Source organism: Nelumbo lutea, chromosome 1 (assembly GCF_056320005.1).
Source record: "Nelumbo lutea isolate HS-2025 chromosome 1, American lotus-T2T, whole genome shotgun sequence".
Classification (NCBI taxonomy): Eukaryota; Viridiplantae; Streptophyta; class Magnoliopsida; order Proteales; family Nelumbonaceae; genus Nelumbo; species Nelumbo lutea.
The window spans coordinates 159,683,266-159,707,793 of NC_142684.1; the positions used below are offsets into that span (position 1 = coordinate 159,683,266).

General features: G+C 33.7%; 1 protein-coding gene across 4 annotated transcripts in view; it reads right to left on the minus strand.

Moving 5' to 3' along the window:
* The window catches only part of LOC148878700 (fanconi anemia group F protein (FANCF)), a 32,134-nt gene extending 20,585 nt beyond the window's left edge, over nucleotides 1-11,549 (minus strand). For 3 of the 4 annotated variants that reach the window (XR_016103510.1, XM_088958869.1, XM_088958879.1), the window contains exons 1-5: nucleotides 11,147-11,543; nucleotides 10,612-10,710; nucleotides 9,877-10,436; nucleotides 8,288-8,489; nucleotides 7,022-7,192 (exon numbers count right to left, since the gene is read on the minus strand). Coding sequence is in view for 3 of the 4 variants with exons in the window: in XM_088958869.1 (XP_088814995.1) it covers nucleotides 7,022-7,192; nucleotides 8,288-8,489; nucleotides 9,877-10,436; nucleotides 10,612-10,710; nucleotides 11,147-11,512 (1,398 nt within the window). In the remaining variant the exon portion in view is untranslated. Of the gene's footprint in view, nucleotides 1-7,021; nucleotides 7,193-8,287; nucleotides 8,490-9,876; nucleotides 10,437-10,611; nucleotides 10,711-11,146 lie in introns of all 4 variants that reach the window. The other variant, XM_088958860.1, reaches the window with a different exon arrangement.
* Between the last annotated feature and the right edge of the window lie 12,979 nt (nucleotides 11,550-24,528).

Consider the following 24,528-nt stretch of genomic DNA (forward strand, 5'->3'; position numbering starts at 1 on the left):
CCAGAAAATATCACCTCTTTCATCTCTTAAGTAACCCCAATTCCAACCAAACCTGGATTACCTGCAGCACTCCTGTTGAAGTGTAAGATCATCCCACCATCCCTGAATACTACCGGTTGTCTTAAGCGAGTCTGAGTGAAGTGTGGAAAAAAAAGAATGTTTGAATATTTCTGCTAAGATCATTTGAGAGATGTTGGAACAGCTCTGAATTAGCCACCCAGAAGTTACAGAGATAGAAGATATCTGAAATTAACTCATCAAGAGATCTGAGTTTATTTTCAAATAAGCACTTGTTTCTTTCCTCCCAAACTCCCCACATTACTGCATGTAGCACCGTTTGCCAGTAGACTTTGCCTCTTCTGCTTGGACCATAACCTTGCCACTGATGAGTAAGGCCTTGAATGTGTTCTGGGAAAATCCAATGATAGCCTATCAGGTTTAAGAAGTACTGCCAGATCTTTTGAGTGAAATTACAGTGTATAAGAAGGTGATCGGCTGTTTCTCCATCTTGCAGACACAAGCAACAGGTGTGAGGAGAAATGTAATGTCTTCCCAAGGTCTTCTTCTGAAGGAGATCAGAAGTGTTTATTCTTTGAAGGCAGGCTTCCCGTACAAAAAAACAAACTCTAGAAGGGATGTTGCTGCACCAGATTTTCCTGGAAGGGAATGTTGAGCTGTCTTCCCCAGTGGTTAAAGCCTTGAATAGCGACGTGGAAGAGAATTCGCGATTTAGGTGAAGGGTCCACACTCGGGTATCAAGGGAGTGGGGGAAGATATAGACCTCTTTAATAGCTTGGATAAGGAACACAAGATCAGAAAATCCTTGGTCCCTTAAGGGTCTTCTCAGCTGTAAATTTAGATTGTTGATAGCAGGAAGGTCAGGAATGCAAGAGGAAACACTTGAGTCTTTATCTAGGGAGAGGTTGAAAAGTCTAGGGAAGGAGGCTGCTAAGGTAGAATTCCCCCACCAAAGGTCTCTCCAGAATTTGATATTTGAACCATTCCCCACTCTATATCTAACAAAAGAAAAGAAGGGTGTGAAGGGACTATACCTTTCCAAGGGTTTGAAGACTTTACCCAGTTCAAGAGGAGATTGCTATTCCGTCTGTTGTTGCTTAATCCATACTTGCTTGTGATGGCAACTGTCCAAAGAGCATTGGATTCAATGGGGAATCTCCACAGCCATTTACCCAGAAGAGAAGTGTTTTTTTTCTTTTAGATGTCCAATTCCAAGACCTAGACCCTCTTCCTCCTTTGGCTTGCAAACTTGATCCCAGCTTACCAAATGATTTCTTTTTTCCCCTCCTCTTCTTTAACAGTATCCCAGCACTTCTGAAGAAGAACAAGGGGAAGCCGTCTAGCCCAGAAGCCCTGTCTCCATCCATGCTAAAAACAGCCTCTTTAATTTCTGATACTTCAAAGCTTCTTTCCAGCCAAGTCTTCTTTTCTAAAGGCAGAGTTGAGCCTTCCCAACTCCTCAAGAAATGACTGCAGCCTCTCTCCTTAGAGTACAGACTTCTGAAGAAGGTAAGAAAAGCTTCTATGATCTCAGCATTCTCCACTTCCCTTTGGTCCACTTTCAACTTGGAGATGAAATTTTTGTTGTGCCTTCCTAAAGCATAAACATGGAAGAATCTAGAGTTATTGTCCCCTTAATTTAGCCATCTCACTCTCGATCTCTGCCTCCAATAGATTTCCTCTCTTCTGACTACCTTCTCCCACAGTTTCCTCAAGGCGGCTCTCCTTACATTGCCTGAGTTACCTAGAGAGCCATTTTGTTCCCTTAGGTCTAACTCTTCCAGCTCCAAAAGAATTCTCCTTTTCTCATCTTAAGAGGCTCTGAACTCTTCTTTTCCTCAAACTTTTAACTTCCTTTTTAGGAATTTTAGCTTCTGTGATAGTTTATAACCAACCCATCCCTCCACATTACATTACTTCCACTAATTATATACATTTTTCGAGAAGTCCTTGTGTAAGGCCTACACTTTTTCCAGTCTGAAAGGGGATTTTCTTTTAGTGATCAATTCAGTATTCAGCACTAAGGGCTAGTGATCAGAAGTGCATCGAGGCCAAATTTACTGGATTAAATTGGGAAAATTCTCAATCCATTCTTGAGAGAGGAGAAATCTATCAAGACTGCAACTGATGTTATTTTCCTACATATTTGACTAAGTGGATTGCCCATTCTTGAGGGGAAGATCGCATAGGTTGTGTCTGGAAATGAATATGGAAAATTTTCTCATGCTTTGAGTTGAAGCTCTACCTTTTGAGTGCTCTTGGCTTAATCTTATGACGTTAAAATCTCCTGCCATACACCACAGAATGTCTTCCTCTTCATGCAAGGAATCCAACTCCTCCCAGAATCTTTCCCTCTCATAGGGAGAATTAGGACCATACACCCCAATTAAGATCCAGTTGAACCCATCTTTAATGTTGGTGAAGAGGACCAAGATTGAGAATTCTCCTTTGTCAATCTCCAAGCCCATGAGTTTGTCTTCATTCTTTTTTTTTTTTATCAATAACTCTGAAAATTTTCATTAATTAAGATGCTTTAGGATACAACAAGAAGTTGCAAAGAAATCAGCATAGAAGCTGACCCAGGACAGAATTACAAATGTGCCCAAAACATATCTGTTCTTTGAACCCCTTGCTTTGCTAAGCTATCAGCCAAACTGTTGGCTGATCTCCTAACCCAACCCACTTGAATAGACTTATTCCCTGACATCCATTTGAACCTTCTGAAATCATTCTCCAGCTGCCAAGTCACTCCTTCCCCTTTCTGCAACCATTTTATCACAGTTTTTGAACCTCCCTCAATGATCAGTTTATTAATCCCCAACTCTTTGGCCTTCTCAACCCCATATACCGCAGCTAGAAACTCTGCCCTAGCCACATCACCCTCCTCCACAGGACCGGAGAACAAAGCAATAATGGAACCATTTTCATTTCTAATGCCCCCCCCCCCAATACCTTAAGGGCCTGGGTTACCCACACAACTCCCATCGAAATTCAGCTTCTTCCAACCCTCTGTTGGAGGGGACCAGGTCTCACAAACCTGTTGCCTCATAGATGATGAAGCAGCAGTAAGTCCCCAAACCCTGAAAAAGTCTTCAACTTTAAAATCTAAGAAAAGCTTTAAGCTTTTTACCCAATGTGCCACCCTCAATGTTATTGTTTCAACTAAAGCTTCCTTGCATTTTTCTTTACTTTCAAATATTCTATCATTTCTTTCCTCCCAAATGGTCCAAAGTATTGCTGCTCTAGTGCACCTCCACAGAATCCTTCCCCTACTTGTCTTACCACTGAAACCATTAGGGTTGCATAAATTTTCCATCCTGTCAGGAGAGGACCACCTGCACCCAAAAAGGAAAGTAAACCAATTCCAAATAAAACTGACAAAAGGGCATGATAAAAGGTGGAAAACAATCTCACCATTCAACTTACATAGGACACACCAATTAGGGGACAAGCACCAATTTGGTCTTTTCCTTCGAAGTACATCAAAGGTATTAATACAACCATGAAAGACTTCCCAACAAAAAGCATTGATTTTAGGGGGAATAGGAGGGCACCAAATTTCTTTGACTAGAAACTAAAGAAAAGACTGTGGCAACCATCGAATGTAGAAAGGATTTACAAGAAAAAGATCCATCAGAATTAGGACCCTAAATTCTAGAATCTGACCCACATTCCCCTAAGAAAACTGAATTCAGCAATCCTAACAACTCAGAGACTGCTAACAGTTCAGACTCTCTAAGATTCCTATTAAAACCAAGGTTCCAATTCAATCCTGGAAGGTGAGAATGATGGTTTAGGAAATCGGAAATAGCTTACCCTTGAACCTAGACAGATCACAAAGAGAAGGAAATTTCTCCCCTAAAGGAGTATCCCTAATCCACAAATCCTCCCAGAATCTGATTTTACTACCAGAATACAAATCATACCTAATAAAATTAAGGAACGTAGGGAGAACATCATGGATGGCCTTCCAGGGAGCAGCCAAGTTAGCCCTACGGAGACATCCAATATCCCATCTGCTGCACGACATGCCATGAATGCCTGCAACCACTTTGTGCCATAATTTCTCATTTTCATTTGGTAACCTCCAGAGCCATTTGCTCAGCAAAGCCTGATTCTTCATTCTAACATTACCTATTCCCAAACCCCTTCCTCTTTCAGTTTCCTCACCTTCTCCCATCTAACCAAATGATCCTTCTTTTTTTCCCCTAGCTCCCATAGAAAATCCCTCGTGATTTTTTCAACTTTACTCACTATCCTTTGTGGCATCCTAAACACTGACATGTAGTACACTGGGAAATTTGCTAAAGTGGATTTAATTAGGGTTATTCTCATTCCAAGCTAAGATGATACCTCCTGAAGATCCCATTGCAGGAAAGGATGTCCATTTCTTACCCCTTATCCCCATATTTAGGGGCAAAGCCAGGAAATTTTTATAAGGGGGGGCAAAACCTAAATGAAGTATGGATGGACCCATAGGGGGGGGGCAACCATTGAGGTGGAGAGTGGGCGGAGGGGAAAATTTACATTGAAAGCTGTATTACAGTAGAGGTTTTTTGAACCATAGGGGGGGGAGGGGGGGCATGGCTCCCATGGGTTCCCCTAGCTCCACCCCTGCCCATATTGCTTTCATTAGCTTCCTGTCTACTGTCTCTTTTTTTTTATTCCTGTAGAATGACTATGTCCGGATTTTCTCTTTCTAAGGTCTCCTTCACTAAGTTTCTTTTGAGCTGACCTCCCAACCCACTAACATTCCAGCTTAAGATTTTCATTAAGCCTCTCTTCTGGAATTTCCCTTGTTTGTCCTACTACCTCCTGAATTTCTATCCTATAATCCCCACTGAAGCCTTTGTATTCCTTTTTAGGTCCCTTTTTCCTGCTTTCTTCCTAAGAGTTTTTAGTTCTACTTTGTTTCTCCTCGATTATTCCCTTTTTCCTCCACTTGTCTCCCTTCTTTCAATTGCAGGATTAAGTTTGTTAACTTATCCAATCCTAGTTCCACCGGATCCTCACTTCCAATGCAGATTGGGGCAACTGTCTGAAGAGGATCTGATTGCTTCGGGTGGAATCAAGGATTAAAGTATCGGTATTGAGTATCGTATCAGACAACTTGGATACAGATACGGATACGCTTGGGAAACGCATGGATACGAACGAAAAATATGGAAACACTTGGATACACTAAGAAAATGCACACAAATTCCATAAATATATTAATAGCATTAATTTTAATGTCAAAATAACTATAAATAATATATCAATACATAGGAATTGTATATTTAAATGCTATATATATACATATGAAGAAATATATTATAATTAATATAGCAGGACATGTAGATATTAAACAATTTTATTAATAATGCATCAATCAAGAGTCCAAGGCAAATATTATATAGATTTTTACAAATTAATACATACAAAAAGCCAATATTATTTTATTATCTATTAAAGTGTAAGGCATAAAGCATATGCAACTATTATATTTGAATTATTATATCATTTTTTCTATTTTACTATTTTTATTTTTTAACATTAACAAAAAATTCAACTAAAAAATTAATTCTTAAATTTTTGATAAGTAATATTTATATTTTGTAAACAATAAATGTGTTATTATAAAATGTAAATTAAAATGTCAATTAATAATTTATAAAAATATATAATCTTAACTTAAAATATATCAAATCAATTAAAATTTTGAAAATGCATATCATTTAAGAAGTATTTATTCCATTATAAATTTTAATTACTAAAATAATTATTCCATTATTGATATTTTATTTTTATATATCTTAACTTAAAATAATCATTTAAGAATTATTTTAATAATTATGTGTGTATGGATTTTATAAATTATTTATTCCATTGATTTATAAAATACTAATTTTGAATATTGTTCTTTTTAATTTATAGTTGAAGTTTTTGAAAATAAATGTATGTTGTTTTTTGTTTGCATGTAAACATTAAGTTTAATAAAAGTTATTTTATTACACTTATTAAACATGAAATAACAAATGGCTTTGTGGTTAATGTACACGCGCGCCTTGGCATTGACCAACTTGTGTTCGAGTCACACTCCTCCCGTTTTTTATCGTGAGACGCCGTGTCATTCATCGAAACCATGGTCGATATGCTTCTATGTCGACGCATATCAGATGATATTATGCAATATGCGCCAATACAGTAGCATATCGGACCGGTACGCATGACTGGCAGGATACACCTGCAGTCGTAGCGTATCCCGTATCGGTGCAGTCTAATACTGATACGATACGCCCCGTATCGGGCGTATCGTGTCGATATTTTAATCCTTCGCTATGGTATACAACTTGTGTTGTTCACACATCACATGTGGATCAATGGATTTCTCATAGTTGGTCTTGTTGCACATGCAGCCATTTTTATGGTAAGAGACTAATCCAACTACTCAATAGTGCCCTGCATGTTTCTACTGTCTACAATAATTTTTTTTTCAACTGGAGCATCCCCTATATTCATATTCAACTGATTAATTATTTTAGGTAATTAATTTGTACAATATAAATATGTTATTTATATAAATTATATGACTATATCAGTTCGGGTATTTGTTGAATCAAATCAGGTCATATCCAAATTCAGTTTGATTATGTCAAATCTTGAATCAAACTCAGATTTTCAGATACCAGTGATACCCCTACATGGAAAAAACAACTTAAAGAAAAAAAAATGTCAACAAAGCAATTAGTGCATAGCTGTCATGAATGTTTTCAAATATAAAATAAAACAATAAGGCAATGACACAAGAATGTTATGAAACAGGGAACATGAGATAACCCTCTTCCTAAGTTAATTTCAAATTGGGTGAATCAACTAAAGGAAACAGAACAGTATCAGCATGTAGAATTTTTCTCTTTTATTATTGCTATTTTTTACTTTTGCTCATTTAATGATTAAAATGAAATAAAAAAAAAAAAAAAAAAAACTTCCCAAGAAATAAAAATTTAGAAGATTAAGGTACCTTTGACTCCATCTTTTCCTCTTTGGGATATAGACATTGAGATCTTCCCTGAAGCAAGTTGTGCACTTCATGGTATTGCTTTGAGATACTAAGGACATCATAAGAAACAGACATGAAGTATTCTATTATACAATTCCATCTGCTTGCTATACACCCCAATAAGGAGATCTCCTGTTAAAAAATAAAAAATAAACGTCAACAACCTTCCAAACTCCAAATAGAAAGCAAAGCTACAGTCAACATCAATTCTAAAATTAGAACTGCACCAAATTGGATTTTCATGATGTTGAAATGGATGAGTTAGTCAAATGGTGTTTTAGTCATTGCAGGGTTCAAAATATTGCAACTTATCAGTGCATATCAACTGATCTATATCAGATTTCAGGGCCACTGACACTCTAAAAACTGAGAGTTATATGATTTCAGTTTTTTTGAACATTAATATATGATGTGACATATCTACAGTTGAATTATCAAACCAAACAAAATTAAAAAAATGAGTTTTGATTGATACAAACTCTTGATACGCAAAATTTAAACCTAGGATGGAGTTTTCAGCATGCTGACTTACTAAGAATTGGTGTTTAGCCATCCAAAGAAAGGACCGAATACTTTATGTGAGGGTGGGGGAGAATTTATACAAGGTATTTCTTTCTCAATTTAAACTTGCATCTAATTTTACCAAGAAGTCAGGGGAATTGCTAGTCTCAATGGTCAGACAAGATTCATATGGCTCCAAAATAGTTAGATAGTTGAGAATTATAAGGGTTGAATTTTTTTTCCATTTTTCCTTTTGTTACTCTTATTTGTCTTAAGCTTAGAATGTCTATTAACTATAGTTACATAAGCAAACAAAGATAAACTGCAGTAGCTATCACCTTGACATTGAGGTATCAGCCATCATCATTCAGAAGCCCAAATGACTCTGCCCTATAGCTCATTAATCTTTTCCCACACAATCTTATTAGCCTAGGAAAATTTCTTCTGAAATGTGTTTCCCAGAAAACTTGACAACAATTCAGCATGCCTCTGTATCATTAGTGGTACTTCATCTTCTATAAATTCAGTTCCAAAATAACAATGTATCTACATGTTTGAAAATGTTGACTGCATATTCCAACTGTAATAGCATAAATTGTAGTTTAATCAGCATATGTGCTTAGTTACATAGTGGAATTTAAAGTCTAAATAGCCAAAAGAACTCAATTATCAAGAAGATAGCATAAATGTATATAATGCTCAAATCGTCTCAGTAGTTAAACTTACAATTACTTCAAGTAGATCATCGCCAAACTTTCCAATTGAAATTTTCAGTTGATCAAACACTTGAAGCCATTGAACCTTGGGGGCAGAAAATATCAAGTTGGCACCTGAGACCAGTCTAATAGTTCTTTTGTCAAGCATATATGAGAGATTCCCTGATCTCCACCTGTTCAATACTGTAAATTCCACAAATTGATCTTTTCTCCTGATTTGCAAGACAAACATATACTTAGTTCATTCCAAACCAGCAAGGCAATGCTAGAATTTTCTGAGGAAAGACCTACACATTAGAGACCCATCACCATGTTTAATTCTTTTTATTATTTTCCTTTTTCCTTCCTTTTTTTTAGTTTCCCTTTGTGTACTGGAGCTTGGGTGTAGGAAATTTGGGGAAAGCTTGGGGTTTGGCAGAACCCCACTAGACTCTCTACAAGAATAATATCAAATGCAACAATAAGTATCTATAGGTTACAACCACCAGTGCAAAAAACATACTAGATGACTACATAATAAGGTGAAAATTTGATTAATAGTTGAAAACCCCACTTTAAACTTCATCAACAAAATTTGCCTCCAAGATTTCAGTAATAAGCAAGGTTCAAAATATTGATACAGTCTGATACGCCAGTAGGGGCATATCGGACTGTATCAAGGCTCGCATCCCCTTTTTTTTAGTTTTTTTTCCAACCTGGTTCAGAGGGGTCGGTTTAAGGGTCCGTCTACCCCCTGAACCGGGCTAGACCCTGAAACACCCCCTGTAGGGGCGTATCGGGAAGCCCACGATACAATATGGCCCAACACGTATCGAAATTTTGAACCTTGGTAATAAGAAATATATTTTTTAAGGGCCTCTATTGCTAAAATGGCCATCACCCAGTGCTGGTGTCAGCCATCTGAGCCCCAAGCTCTTGGGAGGTGTGGAAAGTGAACCGGATACAAACCTAACCTCCAAAAAAAATTTTTTTGCACAATGTGGCTACTCTCAGATTTGTGGCAGCTTTTTAATGCAATCAGCAGAAACCAAAGTATCAATAATCACCTTGAGGCAAAAATGTTATTACCAGCTGCCAATGGGCAGCACCTATGTTTAGTGCATATGGACAAAAATGTTGCATTCCAATACAGGCATGGAGTGCCAAACATGATTGATCTTGGTTGTAAAGTGCTTGACGGAGAGTTCAGCATCAAGGATGGGTTGGTACCATTGGGAGAAGCTTATATTATGATGCAAAGTTGCAGCATCTGGGCTAGACACCTCATTTTCTTGCACTGCAATTTTTTATTTTATTTATATTTTGATAAGTAAATAGTACAATTTTTTATTGCTACCTTTTTTTTGTTGCAAATTATTATCCATTCTCAATATCTCAATGGCTATACCTGTGTTTGATGGATGTTATTACTTTAATTCCTCTTTCATTTCCTTTAACAAATTTTTCCTGTTAATTGTAAAATAAGTGAAAACATAAATCCTCACAGCAGAAAAACATCACAATCTTGGATTCCTATATGGAGTTTCCAGGTAAACAGATAAGGACTTATGATGCTACATAAAATGATTTACAGAAAAAGAGGAAGGATATCCTGCTTACAGTGGAGAATTACTATAGTATAATTGCCCTTCCAAAGGGTGACTACCAGCGTCAACACATTTGCTACCATTGGTCGACCTGGAGAGAATGTCCAAGCCAATTTCAACTGATGATATGCATGATACTGCAATTTGCCTCTTTGAAAGTTCTTGAATTACAAGCTCTGAGTGGTTACCACTACAGGGTATCTTGGAATTCAGGTTTGAAAGATTGAAAAAAGGCTCATGATCCATTCCATTTTCTGTGCCACAAAGATTGTGAATTGAACCATGCACAGTTTGGTCATGAGATGATGAAACAATATCTGGATATGAAGTCATTGAATTAGGTAGGCTTTTTTCAGAAACCAGATTTAATGATGTGGTCTGCAGCAACAATTTGTCAAGATACACATTAAGGCAATCATACTCTCCTCCTCTAAGGTCATCCAGATCCATTTCAACAGCTGCCCTTAGCACAGCACTTAGATGTGCATCACTCAAAGGTAAGGTATTAAGTAGATGATGGAAAACAAAATATCTAGCTCTGCTAAGAGTTGCAGATGACAGACGTTTGAGACCCTGTAATTTCGTAGTAGTAGTAGTAGTCAGTGATAACAAAACAATCAGATTGTCAGTGAATGAACTGAAAACAAGCAACCCTATGTGTATATTTTCCTTTTAAGTAACTGCTTAAGAATGTATTTTAATGCTTGACAAAAAGGAAAAAAACGAAAAGAAAAGGGCAGCTCATGACCTGAGGGAAATAAGGATTGGATGTCATTTCAAGTAAAGCTGCATCAACTTCCTTCACTGAGTCTTCATAACCATCTAAGCCTCTTAAGCGACTGAATACCTACACAAGGTTAACAACCAGAATAATCATCGTCCAAATAGCTTAAAAATATATTATAAATTAACCAAGGGGACATGACAAGTTTAGTAATGTGGCATAAAGAGATAAAATGTGTACTAAAGACCATATTTAAGGAAAAGAATATGCAATTCTTAGTCTTCAAAGCACACAACAATAAAAATAAAATCCACCAACAGTTCACTTGCAGCTCCAACAGGCACTAGGCCAAGTGGTGTTCTCCCAAACTTTTCTCTCGTGGACAAAGTACCAAGACTTCTTCAGTATTTATGACCAGAAATCATATAGTGGTTTGTTTTATGTTTTTACTCGTACAAATTTGAAATTCTAAAGAAATAATAGGAAAAATGTTTCATAACACTTCTACAATGGCATCTGTAAAATAACGCACACAAAGAAAAATAAAGGATGCACTCACATTTTCGAAGAAAATGCCCCAACTCACGACTTTTTTGACATTTTGAGCATCCCAAATAGCAGGAAGACCTGATGATTGATACCCAGATGCCAGAATTAAGATACCTACAAACCCTTTGATCAACCTTAGCAGATCTTCCAGAGAAATGTCTGGATGAGACCATCCCATCTTTTTTATTTCCCTCTGAATGAGAAGTTCAGGCGAAATTTTGGAGTAATGGGTTGAACAGCAGTAGAAGGAAAATCGAGCTTGGTCTATATTTATGGAATGGCTGAGTACGAATGCGAACCAAGGGAGTAGGAGTGGAAGAAGCCAGAAGGAACTGGTCTCTGTAGTCTGTAATAGGCTTTTCTTTTTTCCCGCCATTAACAGCAATACTAAAAGCCTGGGAAATGAACACAAACTATGCAGTGCATATGGGGGTATGGAAGTAATATACATCATCCTCAACTGACCTTCAGCAAGTGTACCCTATAAAAGTCTATATGGTAAAAGTGACCCACGTATGAGGGCGTACTTAAACTGTTAAGCTAAGCATATTAAGAATCCCATGATGTGGGAAATGTATGATGCTGATTAACTTTGATTATGCTGTCAACGGTTAAAGATGAGGACACGTAACCACATGTGGTGTGGTGGGCAGATGGGCGTTGAGGCGTTGTAATACTGAGTAGGGGTGAGAAAAAAAACCGAAAAACTAAATGGAATAGAATAACTGACCGAACCGATTGGTTTGGTTTCGGTTTGGTAGTTTAAAAAAAATGAAGGTATCCGTTCGGTTTCAGTTAACCACAGTAGAAAATCGGAAGTTAACCAAATTAACCGGTATACATATATTTATAATATATAATATAATATTCATTATTAAAAATATTATATATATATATATATATTTCTAGTTTTTTATTATATATTTATATATTTTTCTATAATATATTGTAAATAAAAAATCAAAAAATCGACGATTAACCAAACCGATCAACTGATTAATCAGTTGACTTCGATTCAATTTTGGTTACCAGTTTTTCAAAAACTGATAACCCTATTTCAATTTAAAAAATAAGCCAATAATTCGATTAACCCAACAGTGAGCACCCATAACTGTGAGAGATGGATGATTGATTTGTAACTCATAAGTTTATCTTTAATTGTTTGATTCTCGAGTAAAGTATAAATTTTGGTTGAGGTAAAAAAAGTTATTTATTTTTACATGAAGATGAATGTCATTTACTATTTTTTTATGGGTCCGAAAATTAAACATGAGAAAAAAAATGGATATGAACTACAATCCCATTGATCAATTTTTATAATTTATTAAACACAAACACTAAAAAATCTTTGTTTAGTGCAATTCTATTTGTAATATTATAAATGATTTGAATGCAAATATTGATATTTGTTTTATTTGTTTATTTTTTATTTTTTATTTGTTTATGTATGCAAATATATGCTGAGTGTTTTTATTTTATATTTTTTTATTTGTTTATGAATCTGTATGGCTGTGTGAGATGTATTGAGATTTTGGGTCTTGTTTCTAAAAAAATAAATACTATTTAATAAGCGGTTTGATCTATCTGACTTATAAAAATGCATATAAAGGTTATTTTCATTGCAAATTCTCAAATTCGGAGTTTCCATTCATTCAGTTTTTTTCACACGTGCATATTCTGATCTTTTCAGTTTTTGATTTCCAAACAGAAACAACAATTTTTGCCTCCCAAACTTATTTCAGTAGGTCACAGAAATATTTCCCAAATGCCAATGGCTAGAAGCAAAGAAAACACGTTTAAAGTAGTTAATTTGATCTCTGTAAACCCGTTGTCAGTCACCAGTTTTGTACTTTTCCATCGAGACAGACATTATAATGTTTGAATTGGATTCGATATCCAATGCAATGTTTAAAGTATTGGAAGTGCAAATGTATAAGAGATATGTCAAGTTACTCTTTGGATATATGGATAATATGGATGAAAAATCAAGATATGCATAAATATATTAGAAATTTTAAATAAATTATAAAAACGTATTAATAATAATAAATATAAATTTTATATAAGTATAACAAAATTATTTAAATATTAAAAAACATATTTTTGTTTGAAATATTTAATTTTTTAAGTTTTATTATTTAAAAGAAAATTAAATACTTTTATTGGAATTTTAAAATAATATTTATTTCTTACATAATATTAAATATTTTGTTATGTAATTATTTAGCTATTCTTGACATATTTATTCAAAATATTTTGTTGTTGAAATATTTAAATAATATCTTAATTTTTTTAAACTTTTATTATTTAAATAGTTTTGCTACTAACATTTTTAACCCATAAAATTATAATGTATGTTGTTACTACACAGTTTTACTATGAATTTCATAAAAATATAAAATCATTAATAATCTGAACATTATTAAATCTATTATAGTTATTCTTTTGTTTTTGATAAATATTTTAAAGTTATTACATAATTTTGTTATTACATATAGATAATTATTAAAATTTTTAATTTAAAACTTATTTAGATAGATATAGATGAAAAGTGGGGGAGGGGATAAATAGGAATTATATTAAAGATAATTTAGGAGAAAAAGTCTTTCATAAATTAGAGATAACTAAGTATATATTTGGCATTGATGTTGCAGTTGCAGCACCATTTTCAGAAAAACTGTACCTTTATTTTTGTCTGGAACCGTTGTTGCTAGGTAGGACATTTCCTTGAGCAACAACAACTTTTTCTTTTTGGTACCATTGCTCCAGGAAACGTTTTCAGCACTGGTACCCATTATCCAATGCCACATCACTACCCTGTTGGCAACAACGAGCTGTAGCTCCAAGAAACGCCAAATTTGGCATTGCTCCAAGCCATGGCTTCCCAATTTTCGAGGCATGACTTGGAGCATCGCTTTTTATGGAAAAACAAACAAATGCCAATTTCCTAGAGCACTATTTTTTTCGATGTGGCGCTGATGTGGCGTCGTTGCTACAATAAACGACAATGATGCCAAACATCCCCTAAGGATTTAAGTAGGAATTAGAGATAATAAGAGATAATTTAGGAGAAAATAGGGGATAGTGGTGTCACATGGCTAGATTGGGCATGTAAGAAAGATTAAATGGTGTTTTAGGTGGGAGAGATAGTCTATTAGAAATTTTATGAGGGGGGTTGGCTAAGTGATCAGGGACATGAGAGAGAAGGAGTTGAAGTGAAACTCTAGTGAGGAGGAAAGGGCTGCCATGTGGCTACATGGAAGGGTTAGGAAGTGGTAAGGGAAGAAGGAGAGAGAGAGAGAGAGAGTTAAGGAGAAGCCAAGGTTAGGGTAGTGCAGCAAGGAGAGGATTGCTAATGTGGCCTATATGCTATACTAGTTGGAACCCGTGTGATGCACGAAAAAAATCTGGAATATTTAATAATTTTAGTTACTATTAATTAATTGATAAAGTAATTATCAAAATTTGCTTTTAATTAACTAAAAGTATTCAAAGTTATTGTTAATATTTAAAATTTTAATAATTGTATTTTCCATACCACTCCTTGTCAAAGATGGGGAACCCTCGAATTTCTCCCACCCTATCCTCAATGTTGGGAGGGTTTAAGACAAGACACCCACTCCCCGTCAACCCAATATTCAAATTGATGACAAAAATGATCAAAATGATATACTGAGTATTAGCCACATGGTAAAATTCTAAAAGTACACTAATTTGTCTTTAATTTTAAAAAATGTATTTTTATGAAAATTTTGCAATATTTATTACATTTGTGTAATTTTGAAATTTTATTCAAATTTATTTTTAAATTGTTATTAAATATTTTATTTTCTTTTTAAATGGTTCCTCACAAAATTACACTAATTTATCTTATATTTTCTAATACAAACTAATCAATAATTTTCTTTTCCAATTTTATACTAATTTATCTTAATAAGTTGCATAATTATTGTTTCAAATTATGTTTTTTCTCTTTCCCATGTCATTTATCTTTAATAATTTACAATAAAATTACATAATTTTCCAATAGTTTTCCAAAATCTATCAAATGTAATATATTTTCCAAAATATTATAACAATTTTTAATAACTATTTAATACATTTTAAATAAACTTTTAAAAAGTTTATATCTTTTAATTTCCAAAATGTTATTTTATGAAAATGAAGTTTGATGAAAAATGTTGAAAATTTTATTACATCTATGTAATTATTCCCCTATCTGCATTTGATTATTAACTATAATAATAGCAATAACTTAAATTTTATACTTTTGGTAATTGTTAAATATAATTCTCAGTTTTATAGAAATTAGCTTAAAGAGTTTTTAATATCTATAAAATGTTGTTAATTTACATGAATATAACTGTATTTACCAAAAATACTTTAAAAAGTCCTGATGAGTTAATTAATAATACTATTTATTAATTTTTTGTAATTTACTAATTGTACTAATAAGAATATTTAATTTTGGTAATTTATAAACTTTTGGTAATAACACTATTTAATACTCATTGAATATGGGTTAGATTAATTATTAACCATATTTAACTTTTTATTAATTTATATGAATATTTTAAATGAGAAACAGTGGATATAGATTAGGGGGAGAGATTTTATGAATTGATTGGGGAGTGGGATAACATAATAAATTCTTAATAGCTTAGAGGAGATACCTTAGGAGAGAGATTCTATGAATATTTTTAGGTAATTGGGTTGAGAATGGTGACATGGCTTAATGGTAGTGGTGGGAAAGGGAAAGGAGAGAGAGTTAAAGAGAATGTAGGTAAACTTGTTCATGGGTCAGGATCGGGCTTGGCCTTTGTCAAAATTCTAATGGGCCCAGTCAGAAGCCCAAGCCCGAGACAGGGTAAAGTTGGGCCCAAAGCATGGCCCATGAATAGGTCTAAATGCAAGGTGGGGGTAATGGAGCAAGGAGAGACATGCTGATGTGGACCATCTTGCTATATGCAATAAAACATAGTATAGATTCAATTTTGAATTTAAACATTAAATAAAGGAGTTAATTTAAGACATATTTAGTATAGCATTAAATAAATGAGTTATTAGAAAGAGGGGGGGATATGGAATGTATTGGCTTGTTCGATAAGATCCAAAATGGCCCTATATGAAACCATTGATTTCGTTGTGTTCCACGTATCAGATTAAACCTTGGTCCAATGAAGTCCTGCATGAAAAAAGTTTGGCCTAAATCGTACCAGGTTAGGTGAATCCGTTTAACAAGTACAATTAAGGAATGCAAAGAAATCAGATCTTAACCAAATGCTTATGCAGACATGGTTTTCAAAACCGGATAGGACCGGATGGTTGGATCAAAAAAATTGGGAACCGGTCTATTTTCCCCAAAATTGGATTTTTGCAAAAAATCATTGATTTGGTCAGCAAATCGCTGACCCAGGCGGTTGAACCGTTCAAATCGTTCAATGATTTTCATTTTTTTAGTTCTTTTTTTTGTCATTAATTTTTGAAAATTATCAAAAAAATAATGTAAAATTATCAACAATTAGTTTAATTTATTGTTATTTAGCGGCTGTTTGGCATTGTTGTCATTTCCTAGAAAAACAGTGCCACATCGGAAAAACGATGCTCCAGAAAATGAGCGTTTGTTTTGAATCATTTTCCATAGAAAATGGTGCTCCAAGCCACACCATAGAAATTGGGAGGGCATGGCTCGGAGCAACACCAAATTTGGTGTTTCATGGAGCTGCAACTCGTTGATGCCGATAAGGCACTGAAGTGGCAGTGACGTGGCATCCTATGTGTTCATTATTTGAATTGATATGGTGCTACCATATCGTAAATGTTTCTTGTTTGCTTCTAACAACCCTAAACTCTCTTCTTCATTTTTTCAGCTATTGGAGTTGGAGGTCAAGTGTAAGCAGTCACCGGAGGTCACCTGCACAACCAACCGACAGAGGTTTATCCACATTGCCAGTCACAGGAGAATCAAATAGAACATCGGGAATCAGTTCTACTGTCTTTTTGGTCACCGAACTTTTTTTCATTCACCGGAAATCTGTGTTATTCAAGCTCCTTTTTTTAGTCACCGTCTGTTCTTTGCTGGAGATACCAGGTCTGTATTCTTCAAGCATTTTGAGTTTTTTATTTTTTTGGTCGAACAGTGTGATGTTGCTCTTTTTACCGTTTTCTGTTTTTCTGATTTTTGTATATATGGATTCAAAATAGAGGAGACAAAGTTTATTCTTTCATCACCGTTTTTCTGTTTTTATGACTTTTGTATATATGGATTCAAAAATTTTTAACAGAGGAGACTTCATAATTTTTTTATTTTTGCTCTTCTTCATCTTTCATTTATTAATAGAGGAAACTGAAGTCTCCTCGATTTTGTACAGAGGAGACTTCAGTTTGGAATTGTTTCAAGCCAATTGATTCAGATTCAGATGTGGAGCTGTTATAACCTGATTCAGCTTAGATGGAACTGTTAAAACTTGATTCATACTCACATCCATGGAACTGTTAAAACAAATTCAAATTCAGATGCCCCAAAACCTTCATACCCGAACTCTTGTATAAATCATAATCTTCTCCATACCCAAACTCTTGCATAAATATATATTTATATTAATGTATGAAAATTTCAGCTTTTTTTTCCATGTAATTTTTAGATTTTTTGCCATTTTCTTCATGATTTCCTGATTTTTTTTTTCTAATATGTTCAACAATTGAGACAGTATGATGAAATAGGTATTTTTTTTCTATTGTTGGATGTAAGATAATATATATATCGTAGAAGCACTGGATAATAGGTACCAGTGCATAAAATGTTTCCTGGAGCATTGGTATCAAACATAAAAAGTTGTTGTTGCTCCAGGAAATGTCGTACCTGGCAGCAACGATTCTAAACAAATAGTGTAATGTATTGTAATTTTGGAAATTGAAATCAAAATATAGTAATGCATTAAGATAAATTAGTATAATATTGGAAAACTATAGATAATTCAATGTACTTTTGGAAATTTTCTTCAAAATATAAATTAAGAATGAAATAGTATTGGGAAAGAGAATAATTTATTAATTTATATTGGAAAAAGAATGTATTTCCTCAATATATAAATTAAGGATAAATTAGTATAGTTTTGGAAAAAATAGGAAAAGGAAATTATTGACCAACTTTTATTGAAAAAACAAAGATAAATTAGTCTACTTTTTTAAATTATCTATTTAAAAGGAAATAAATTATTTAATATCAATTTAAAAATAAAGTTTGATAATTTTTCAAAGCTACATGGATGTAATAAAATTTTTATAAAAATAAAGTTAATACAAATTAATACATGTTTATTAATAAAACGAGAAAAAGTAAGAAAATTTCAGCTTCTAAGTTAAATCTTATAATTTGATATCCACTTAAATTTCATTAAAAAAAATTAGGGTAAATTACAAAACCCCCCTGTACTATGAGGTTTGTGACAAAGACTCCCTGTACTTTGTTTTGCGACAAAGACCCCCCTTGTACTATGACCGTGAGACAAAGACCCCCTTCCTAGCCTTCCGTCCAAAAAGGTCGTTGCAATATTTTCTAATCCCCATACTACCCTTGTGATAACCATTCGGACAATTGGAAGAAAAACACTGTTCATCTTCCCTGACCTCACAATATTACTGTTCACCTCTTTTCCTTCTTCTTCCTCTTTCTTTTTTTTTTTCTTCATTTTCTTCTTCCCCTTCTTATTGTTTGTGACATTAGAAATCATCCACTGAGAAAATGACCACAGAAGCTTTGCTTAACGTTACCAAGAGAGGACACAAAGATGGGATGGGAAATCCATTCCAACCCCTAAAGTAAAGGTATTAGAAGTGGGCTCTCCAATGTCAATCGCCTCGATGAGTGATTGGAAATCCTTACTGATCTAAGAATTTATGAGTACTGCCACTTGAACATGAAGATACATTCCTCTAAAGTAGGAGGATGAACCATATATTAAAAAATGCAAGGCCTAAGAAGGGTAGGGGTGGATTTGAGCTGAGCCGAGCCGAATAGTACCAGGCTCGAGCTCGAGATCAAGCTTGGCTCGAGATAGAACCTTGAGCTCGAGTCAAAAGTTCATAAGCTCGAGCTCGAGCTCAAGCTTGGTTCGAGATAGAACCTTGAGCTCGAGTCAAAAGTTCATAAGCTCGAGCTTGGAAGTTTCTTGTGGCCATTTTGAGTTCGTTGAAACTAAAACTCTTGAGGACAAAATGATCTCCCCTGCACCACGAGGAGTTAGAGGCATAGAAGTAGCTGAGGCCCTGCTACTTGAACCGCTTACGTTATTTTCATCTTTGCTCACACATTTCGAGTTCATGTACCAAAGCCGAACAATAAAACAAACTAAAGAAAATAGAAATAACAGTTGATTATTGACCTACTTAATTGTTGTTCTAAACATTATATCTCATAGACAACGATCAATAAAAGCATCACAAAGAAGGAATCCAAAATTTTGAGCAAAACCTCCTTCTAAAGCATGTTAGAGATAAAAAACAAGGTTCCAAAACCTAGTGATTTGCTATAGATATGAGAGAAGATATTCCACGGAAATCTAATTTCTAGGTAACAAAAATCCAAATCATTTAAATAGTTAATGAGGTGAACTGTTGTTCAAGCTATAACAGAAAATCGGTGTTTCCAGTGAATGAAACTCACCCACCTAGAAGACAAAAACTATCAAGAAAATACACATATACACCAATCATTTTCTTCAGATAATAGGAAATTGAATCTAGTTCCAAGGGAGTGTCAATGATCAGCGAGCGTGATATTATAAAAGTTGGATTTATGGGGCTAAGCCGGAGCTCTAAAGATTTGACTATAGGCATAGTCACGAACTGTGTAATCTCGGTAGTTGATGATCTCTAATGTCACAGACAAGAAGAAGGGGAAGATGAAAATGAAGAAAAAAAAGAAAGAGGAAGAATAAAGAACATAGGTGAACAATAATATTGTGAGGTAAGGGAAGATGAACAGTGCTTTTCTCCCAATTGTCCAAATAGTTATTACAAGGGTAGTATAGGGATTAAAAAATATTACAACGACATTTTTGGACGGAAGACTAACGGAAGGAGGTCTCTGTCTCACGATCATAGTACAAGGGGGGTCTTTGTAATTTACCCAAAAAATTAAAATAATACTACAAATTTGTTGATAAAAAGTTAACGAAGTTACTAGTTTTAAATTTGTCACAACACTTGTTCTGAGGGTGCAATTTGGGTGGATTGGGGTCAGGTTGAGGGTCAATCCAAGTTCAACCCTATGTTTAAAACCTCAAGCTCAAACTTAACCCAAGTGAAGGTTAAGCATGAACTTAAACCCATGCCCAACCCAATCTAGCCCAACATCTCAGGTTGGGCTTGGGCGTGTTGAACTTTTGTAGCACAATTTTTAGGTGGAATAGATTGATAATATGTAGATATGTATATCATAATGTGTTAGAAGGGCTTAGATTAGGTCAGGTTGGACTTTGACTACTTGAGGCCTTTACCCATGCCCAACTTAGGTTTAGGTTAGGCCTGAGTTTTTTGCCCCAAGCCCAACTTGAAATTCAAAAAATCAAGCCCAACCTTTGCAAAAAGGTGAGCTAGGTTTGGGCCACCAAAGTTGCACCCATAAGGCCCTAACTCCTTTTGCCTCAAATTCTTTTAACAAAGCTTGTGCATTGCACAGGTCCCCACTAGTTTTGTTTAGGATAATCCCATTTCGCATCTACATAGAATGATTAGTATGGTGTACGGATAAAAAAAATACTTACTAGACCAGTTTGATCATATTTCATATGCATGATTTAATTTAATTAAACAAATTTATTTTACTTAATTGACTTAACTCACTGTGAAATTATTCTACTTTCTAAGTTAATTCACTAATAAATTATTCTACTCTCTAAACATAAAGTCTAGTAACAAAAGAATAACTAGAAACTGATTAGATTAAGTTAAAAAGTAGTAAATTTTAAGAGTTTAATTTAATTTACGTTAATTAAGTTTAAAATTAATTATGTTATCTAATTAAATTCATGTAACTTAACATACAATTTAATTAATCAAAGTAGCATATTAAAACTTAATTTTAACATAGATTAGTCAACTCATATTAAATTAGTTGATGAATTTGTTGTTTAATTTATCTTAGCTAAATTATTTTAAAAAATTCACCTAATAAATAGCTTACTTAATTAAATAAGGGTAAAATACAAAAACCTCCCTTGAAGTTTCTGACAATCATAAAAACCTCCCCTATATTTTCATTTTAACAAATACCTCCCATAAACTTTAGAGAAACTAAAAAAAAAAAAACCTCCATTCCATCACTATTTTAGACTGAAAACATTAGATTGATGCACCCGTTTTTTTTTTTCAAATATCCATTCTACCCTTTTATAAATTATTTTACAGTAACTTTGTATGTAAAATTGCTGAAATGATCATTAAAAGAGGTTTTTGTTTAGTTAAAATAGGGTTATTTTAGTAATTTTGTATGTAAAATAACTTATAAAAGGGTAGAATGGGTACTTGAAAAAATCTAGTGCATTAATCTAACGTTTTCCGTATAGGACAATGACGGAATGGAGGTTTTTGTTGAATTTCTCAAAAGTTCAGGGGAGATATTTGTTAAAATGATATTATTGGGAAGGTTTTTGTGATCGTTAGAAACTTCAAGGAGGTCTTTGTATTTTACCCATTAAATAAAATATTAATTTTAATGGACACTATATGAATTAAATCTCTTTGTAGTTAGTTCAAATATTGATATACCCCTATCCAATCTAATTTGTTTTGATTGGATTATTAGATTATGCTGGTAAGATGGTTTGAATGTTGTGATTTTACTAAATTGTCATAGATGCAAGTTTCATATGATAAATTTTCAATTCATTTTTTTCTAAGAAACATAGTATTGGTCATTTTAATTCATTTTATTAATAATATATAATATTTTGGTCGTATTAGGTTTACTTTTTATACTCATTGTTGGATGGAATCCATATTCAATTCAAATATAATATATGATCATTTACTAGAACACCCTCTATAGTTTCAAGGATTTACTTAAACCCACCCTATAGTTTTCATTTTACTAAAACACCCCCTATAGTTTGCAACCTATTTACTTGACCCTTCACTAAGAAGTGTTTGTTTTGCCATCTGAAAATAATTACATGATCACTTAAACCGAGTGAAAAATGTTCAAAGGCATGGGTCCATAATTGTTTATTCCAAAAGTACCCCTAACAATTTTTTTGTAAAGAAAACAAAATTAACCAAATAATGGTTGCTCATTCTTTACTAGAGGCAAAAATAGTATTTTTTATTTTTTATTTTTTTTGGATAAAATTTGTTCAAATGATTGCAAATTGAATTAATTGATTGTAAATTATAAGGGTTATTTTTGTAAATCACATAAATAATGTAGGTTTTAATAAATCCATGAAATACAAATGATGTTTGAGTTTATATATATATATATATATATATATATATGCCGAATACCACTAAGCCAACATTCCCCATACTTGACTCGGAAATGGTTAGTTACATATATATATATATATATATATATATATATGTAACTAACCATTTCCGAGTCAAGTATGGGGAATGTTGGCTTAGTGGTATTCGGCACTATGGACTAGGTAAAGAGTGGTGCATTTGAATCCATTGAGCCCATTATTATGTGGTTGAAACTACGCCACGCTTTTTGTAAGCACTTTGCACCATGGTGTGGACGGATGTTGATACATTTTCAGCAAAGTTTTTAATAAAAAAATCTTGATCATATATTATGTATAAAACTTTATAAAAATGATTTAACATGTCATGGTGTAAATTGATTAACGAGATTTAACAGTAGACAAAATTTTGTAAAAGCAATGTAATTCGAATCATAGTACATTATGAATCAACCCACAGTACGGTATCAAATAAACATTAAGGCTGAGTTTGTAAGAGTACAAATTCAAATATATAGAGTATAAAATTATATATTTTGTATTATTTTACATTTATTTGTATCGTACATATTTGTATTTATATTCTTTTCAAACTGAGCCTAATAAAAATGTGGCTTAGATTGATTTGAGCTATTCATGGTTCGGTTGACATTACCAAACACCCCTTTGAAATTTGAATAAATTTGTGCCCATATTTCTTTCGCTTTGGATGGACCTGAATCTGTCTCGGCCCCACCCAATGTTTGGGCCAATTTCATAGACTTTTATTATGTCGGCCCAATGGCCTTTGCGTGAATCGTGTCCCCCAGGGAAAAGCCAGTTTTTCATTTAAATCATGGTTTTTGAATTGCTGTTGATCCGGACTGTTGGATCGTTCAACCTGGGAATCATTCAAATAATTGGTTCTATTTTACCCCAAACCTAGTCTCTAGCTAAAAATTGTTTAATCAGTCAATGATTTATTGACTTGGATGGTTGAACTGTCGATTCATCAATCTATTCAACAGTTTTTGACCATTTTATATTTTTAACTTTTTTTGTTAGAATGGGCTGTCCGTTCAAATCGGACGGTCAAACCTTCAACCTGGAAACCGGTGGCCAGAACATTTTCATTTCCAAGTTTTTTAAAATCATGATTGAAAGTATGCAACCATGATAGTTCAATTAGAATTTAGAGCTTCACACCACCTCCATATGACTAACTTTTAAGTAAAGGTGTCAATGGACTGGTTTTGGATTGGACCCCTCTAAACTAAAATAAATTTGGATGGACTCGACATACCAAAAATATATATTGAATTGTAACAATCAAACTTAATGGTTTAAAGTATTTATTGAATCGGAGACCTAGTCCGTTTGGAATTAATTTATATTGAGTGAGTTGGATTGTGCTAATATCTGGTCCATTCATATAAGATAAGAATATAGGTGTCAATGGACAAGGTATGAATTGAAACCAATATAAATTAAAATAAATTTAAACATATTGAACAATCCAGACATTGAATTAAACCGATCCAAAATGATCCAAAATATTCATTAGATTGGATTGAACATAATCCATTTGTAATGGATTCATATTGGACTAGATCAGATTGGACCAAATCCAATCCAGTTGACACCCCTAGCCCTGCCCTGTAACAAGTTGGAAACAACAATGGTCGTCTAATTCAAATCTTGAGCAATTCAATTCAAACATATTATTTCGACCCCACCCACCACAACGCGATGTAAATTTGTAATTATATATTGTCGAGCATATTAACATAATAAGATTAAGGGTAAATTGTTAAAAGATCCCTCAAGCTTCTATTTATTGTTAAAATCTCCCCCAAAGTTTGATAACTGCAATCACCTTTCATAATTTTTGTGACATAGTTGAAATTAAATCCCTTTCATTAAATCCTCTAAAAAGAGAGATGGAAAA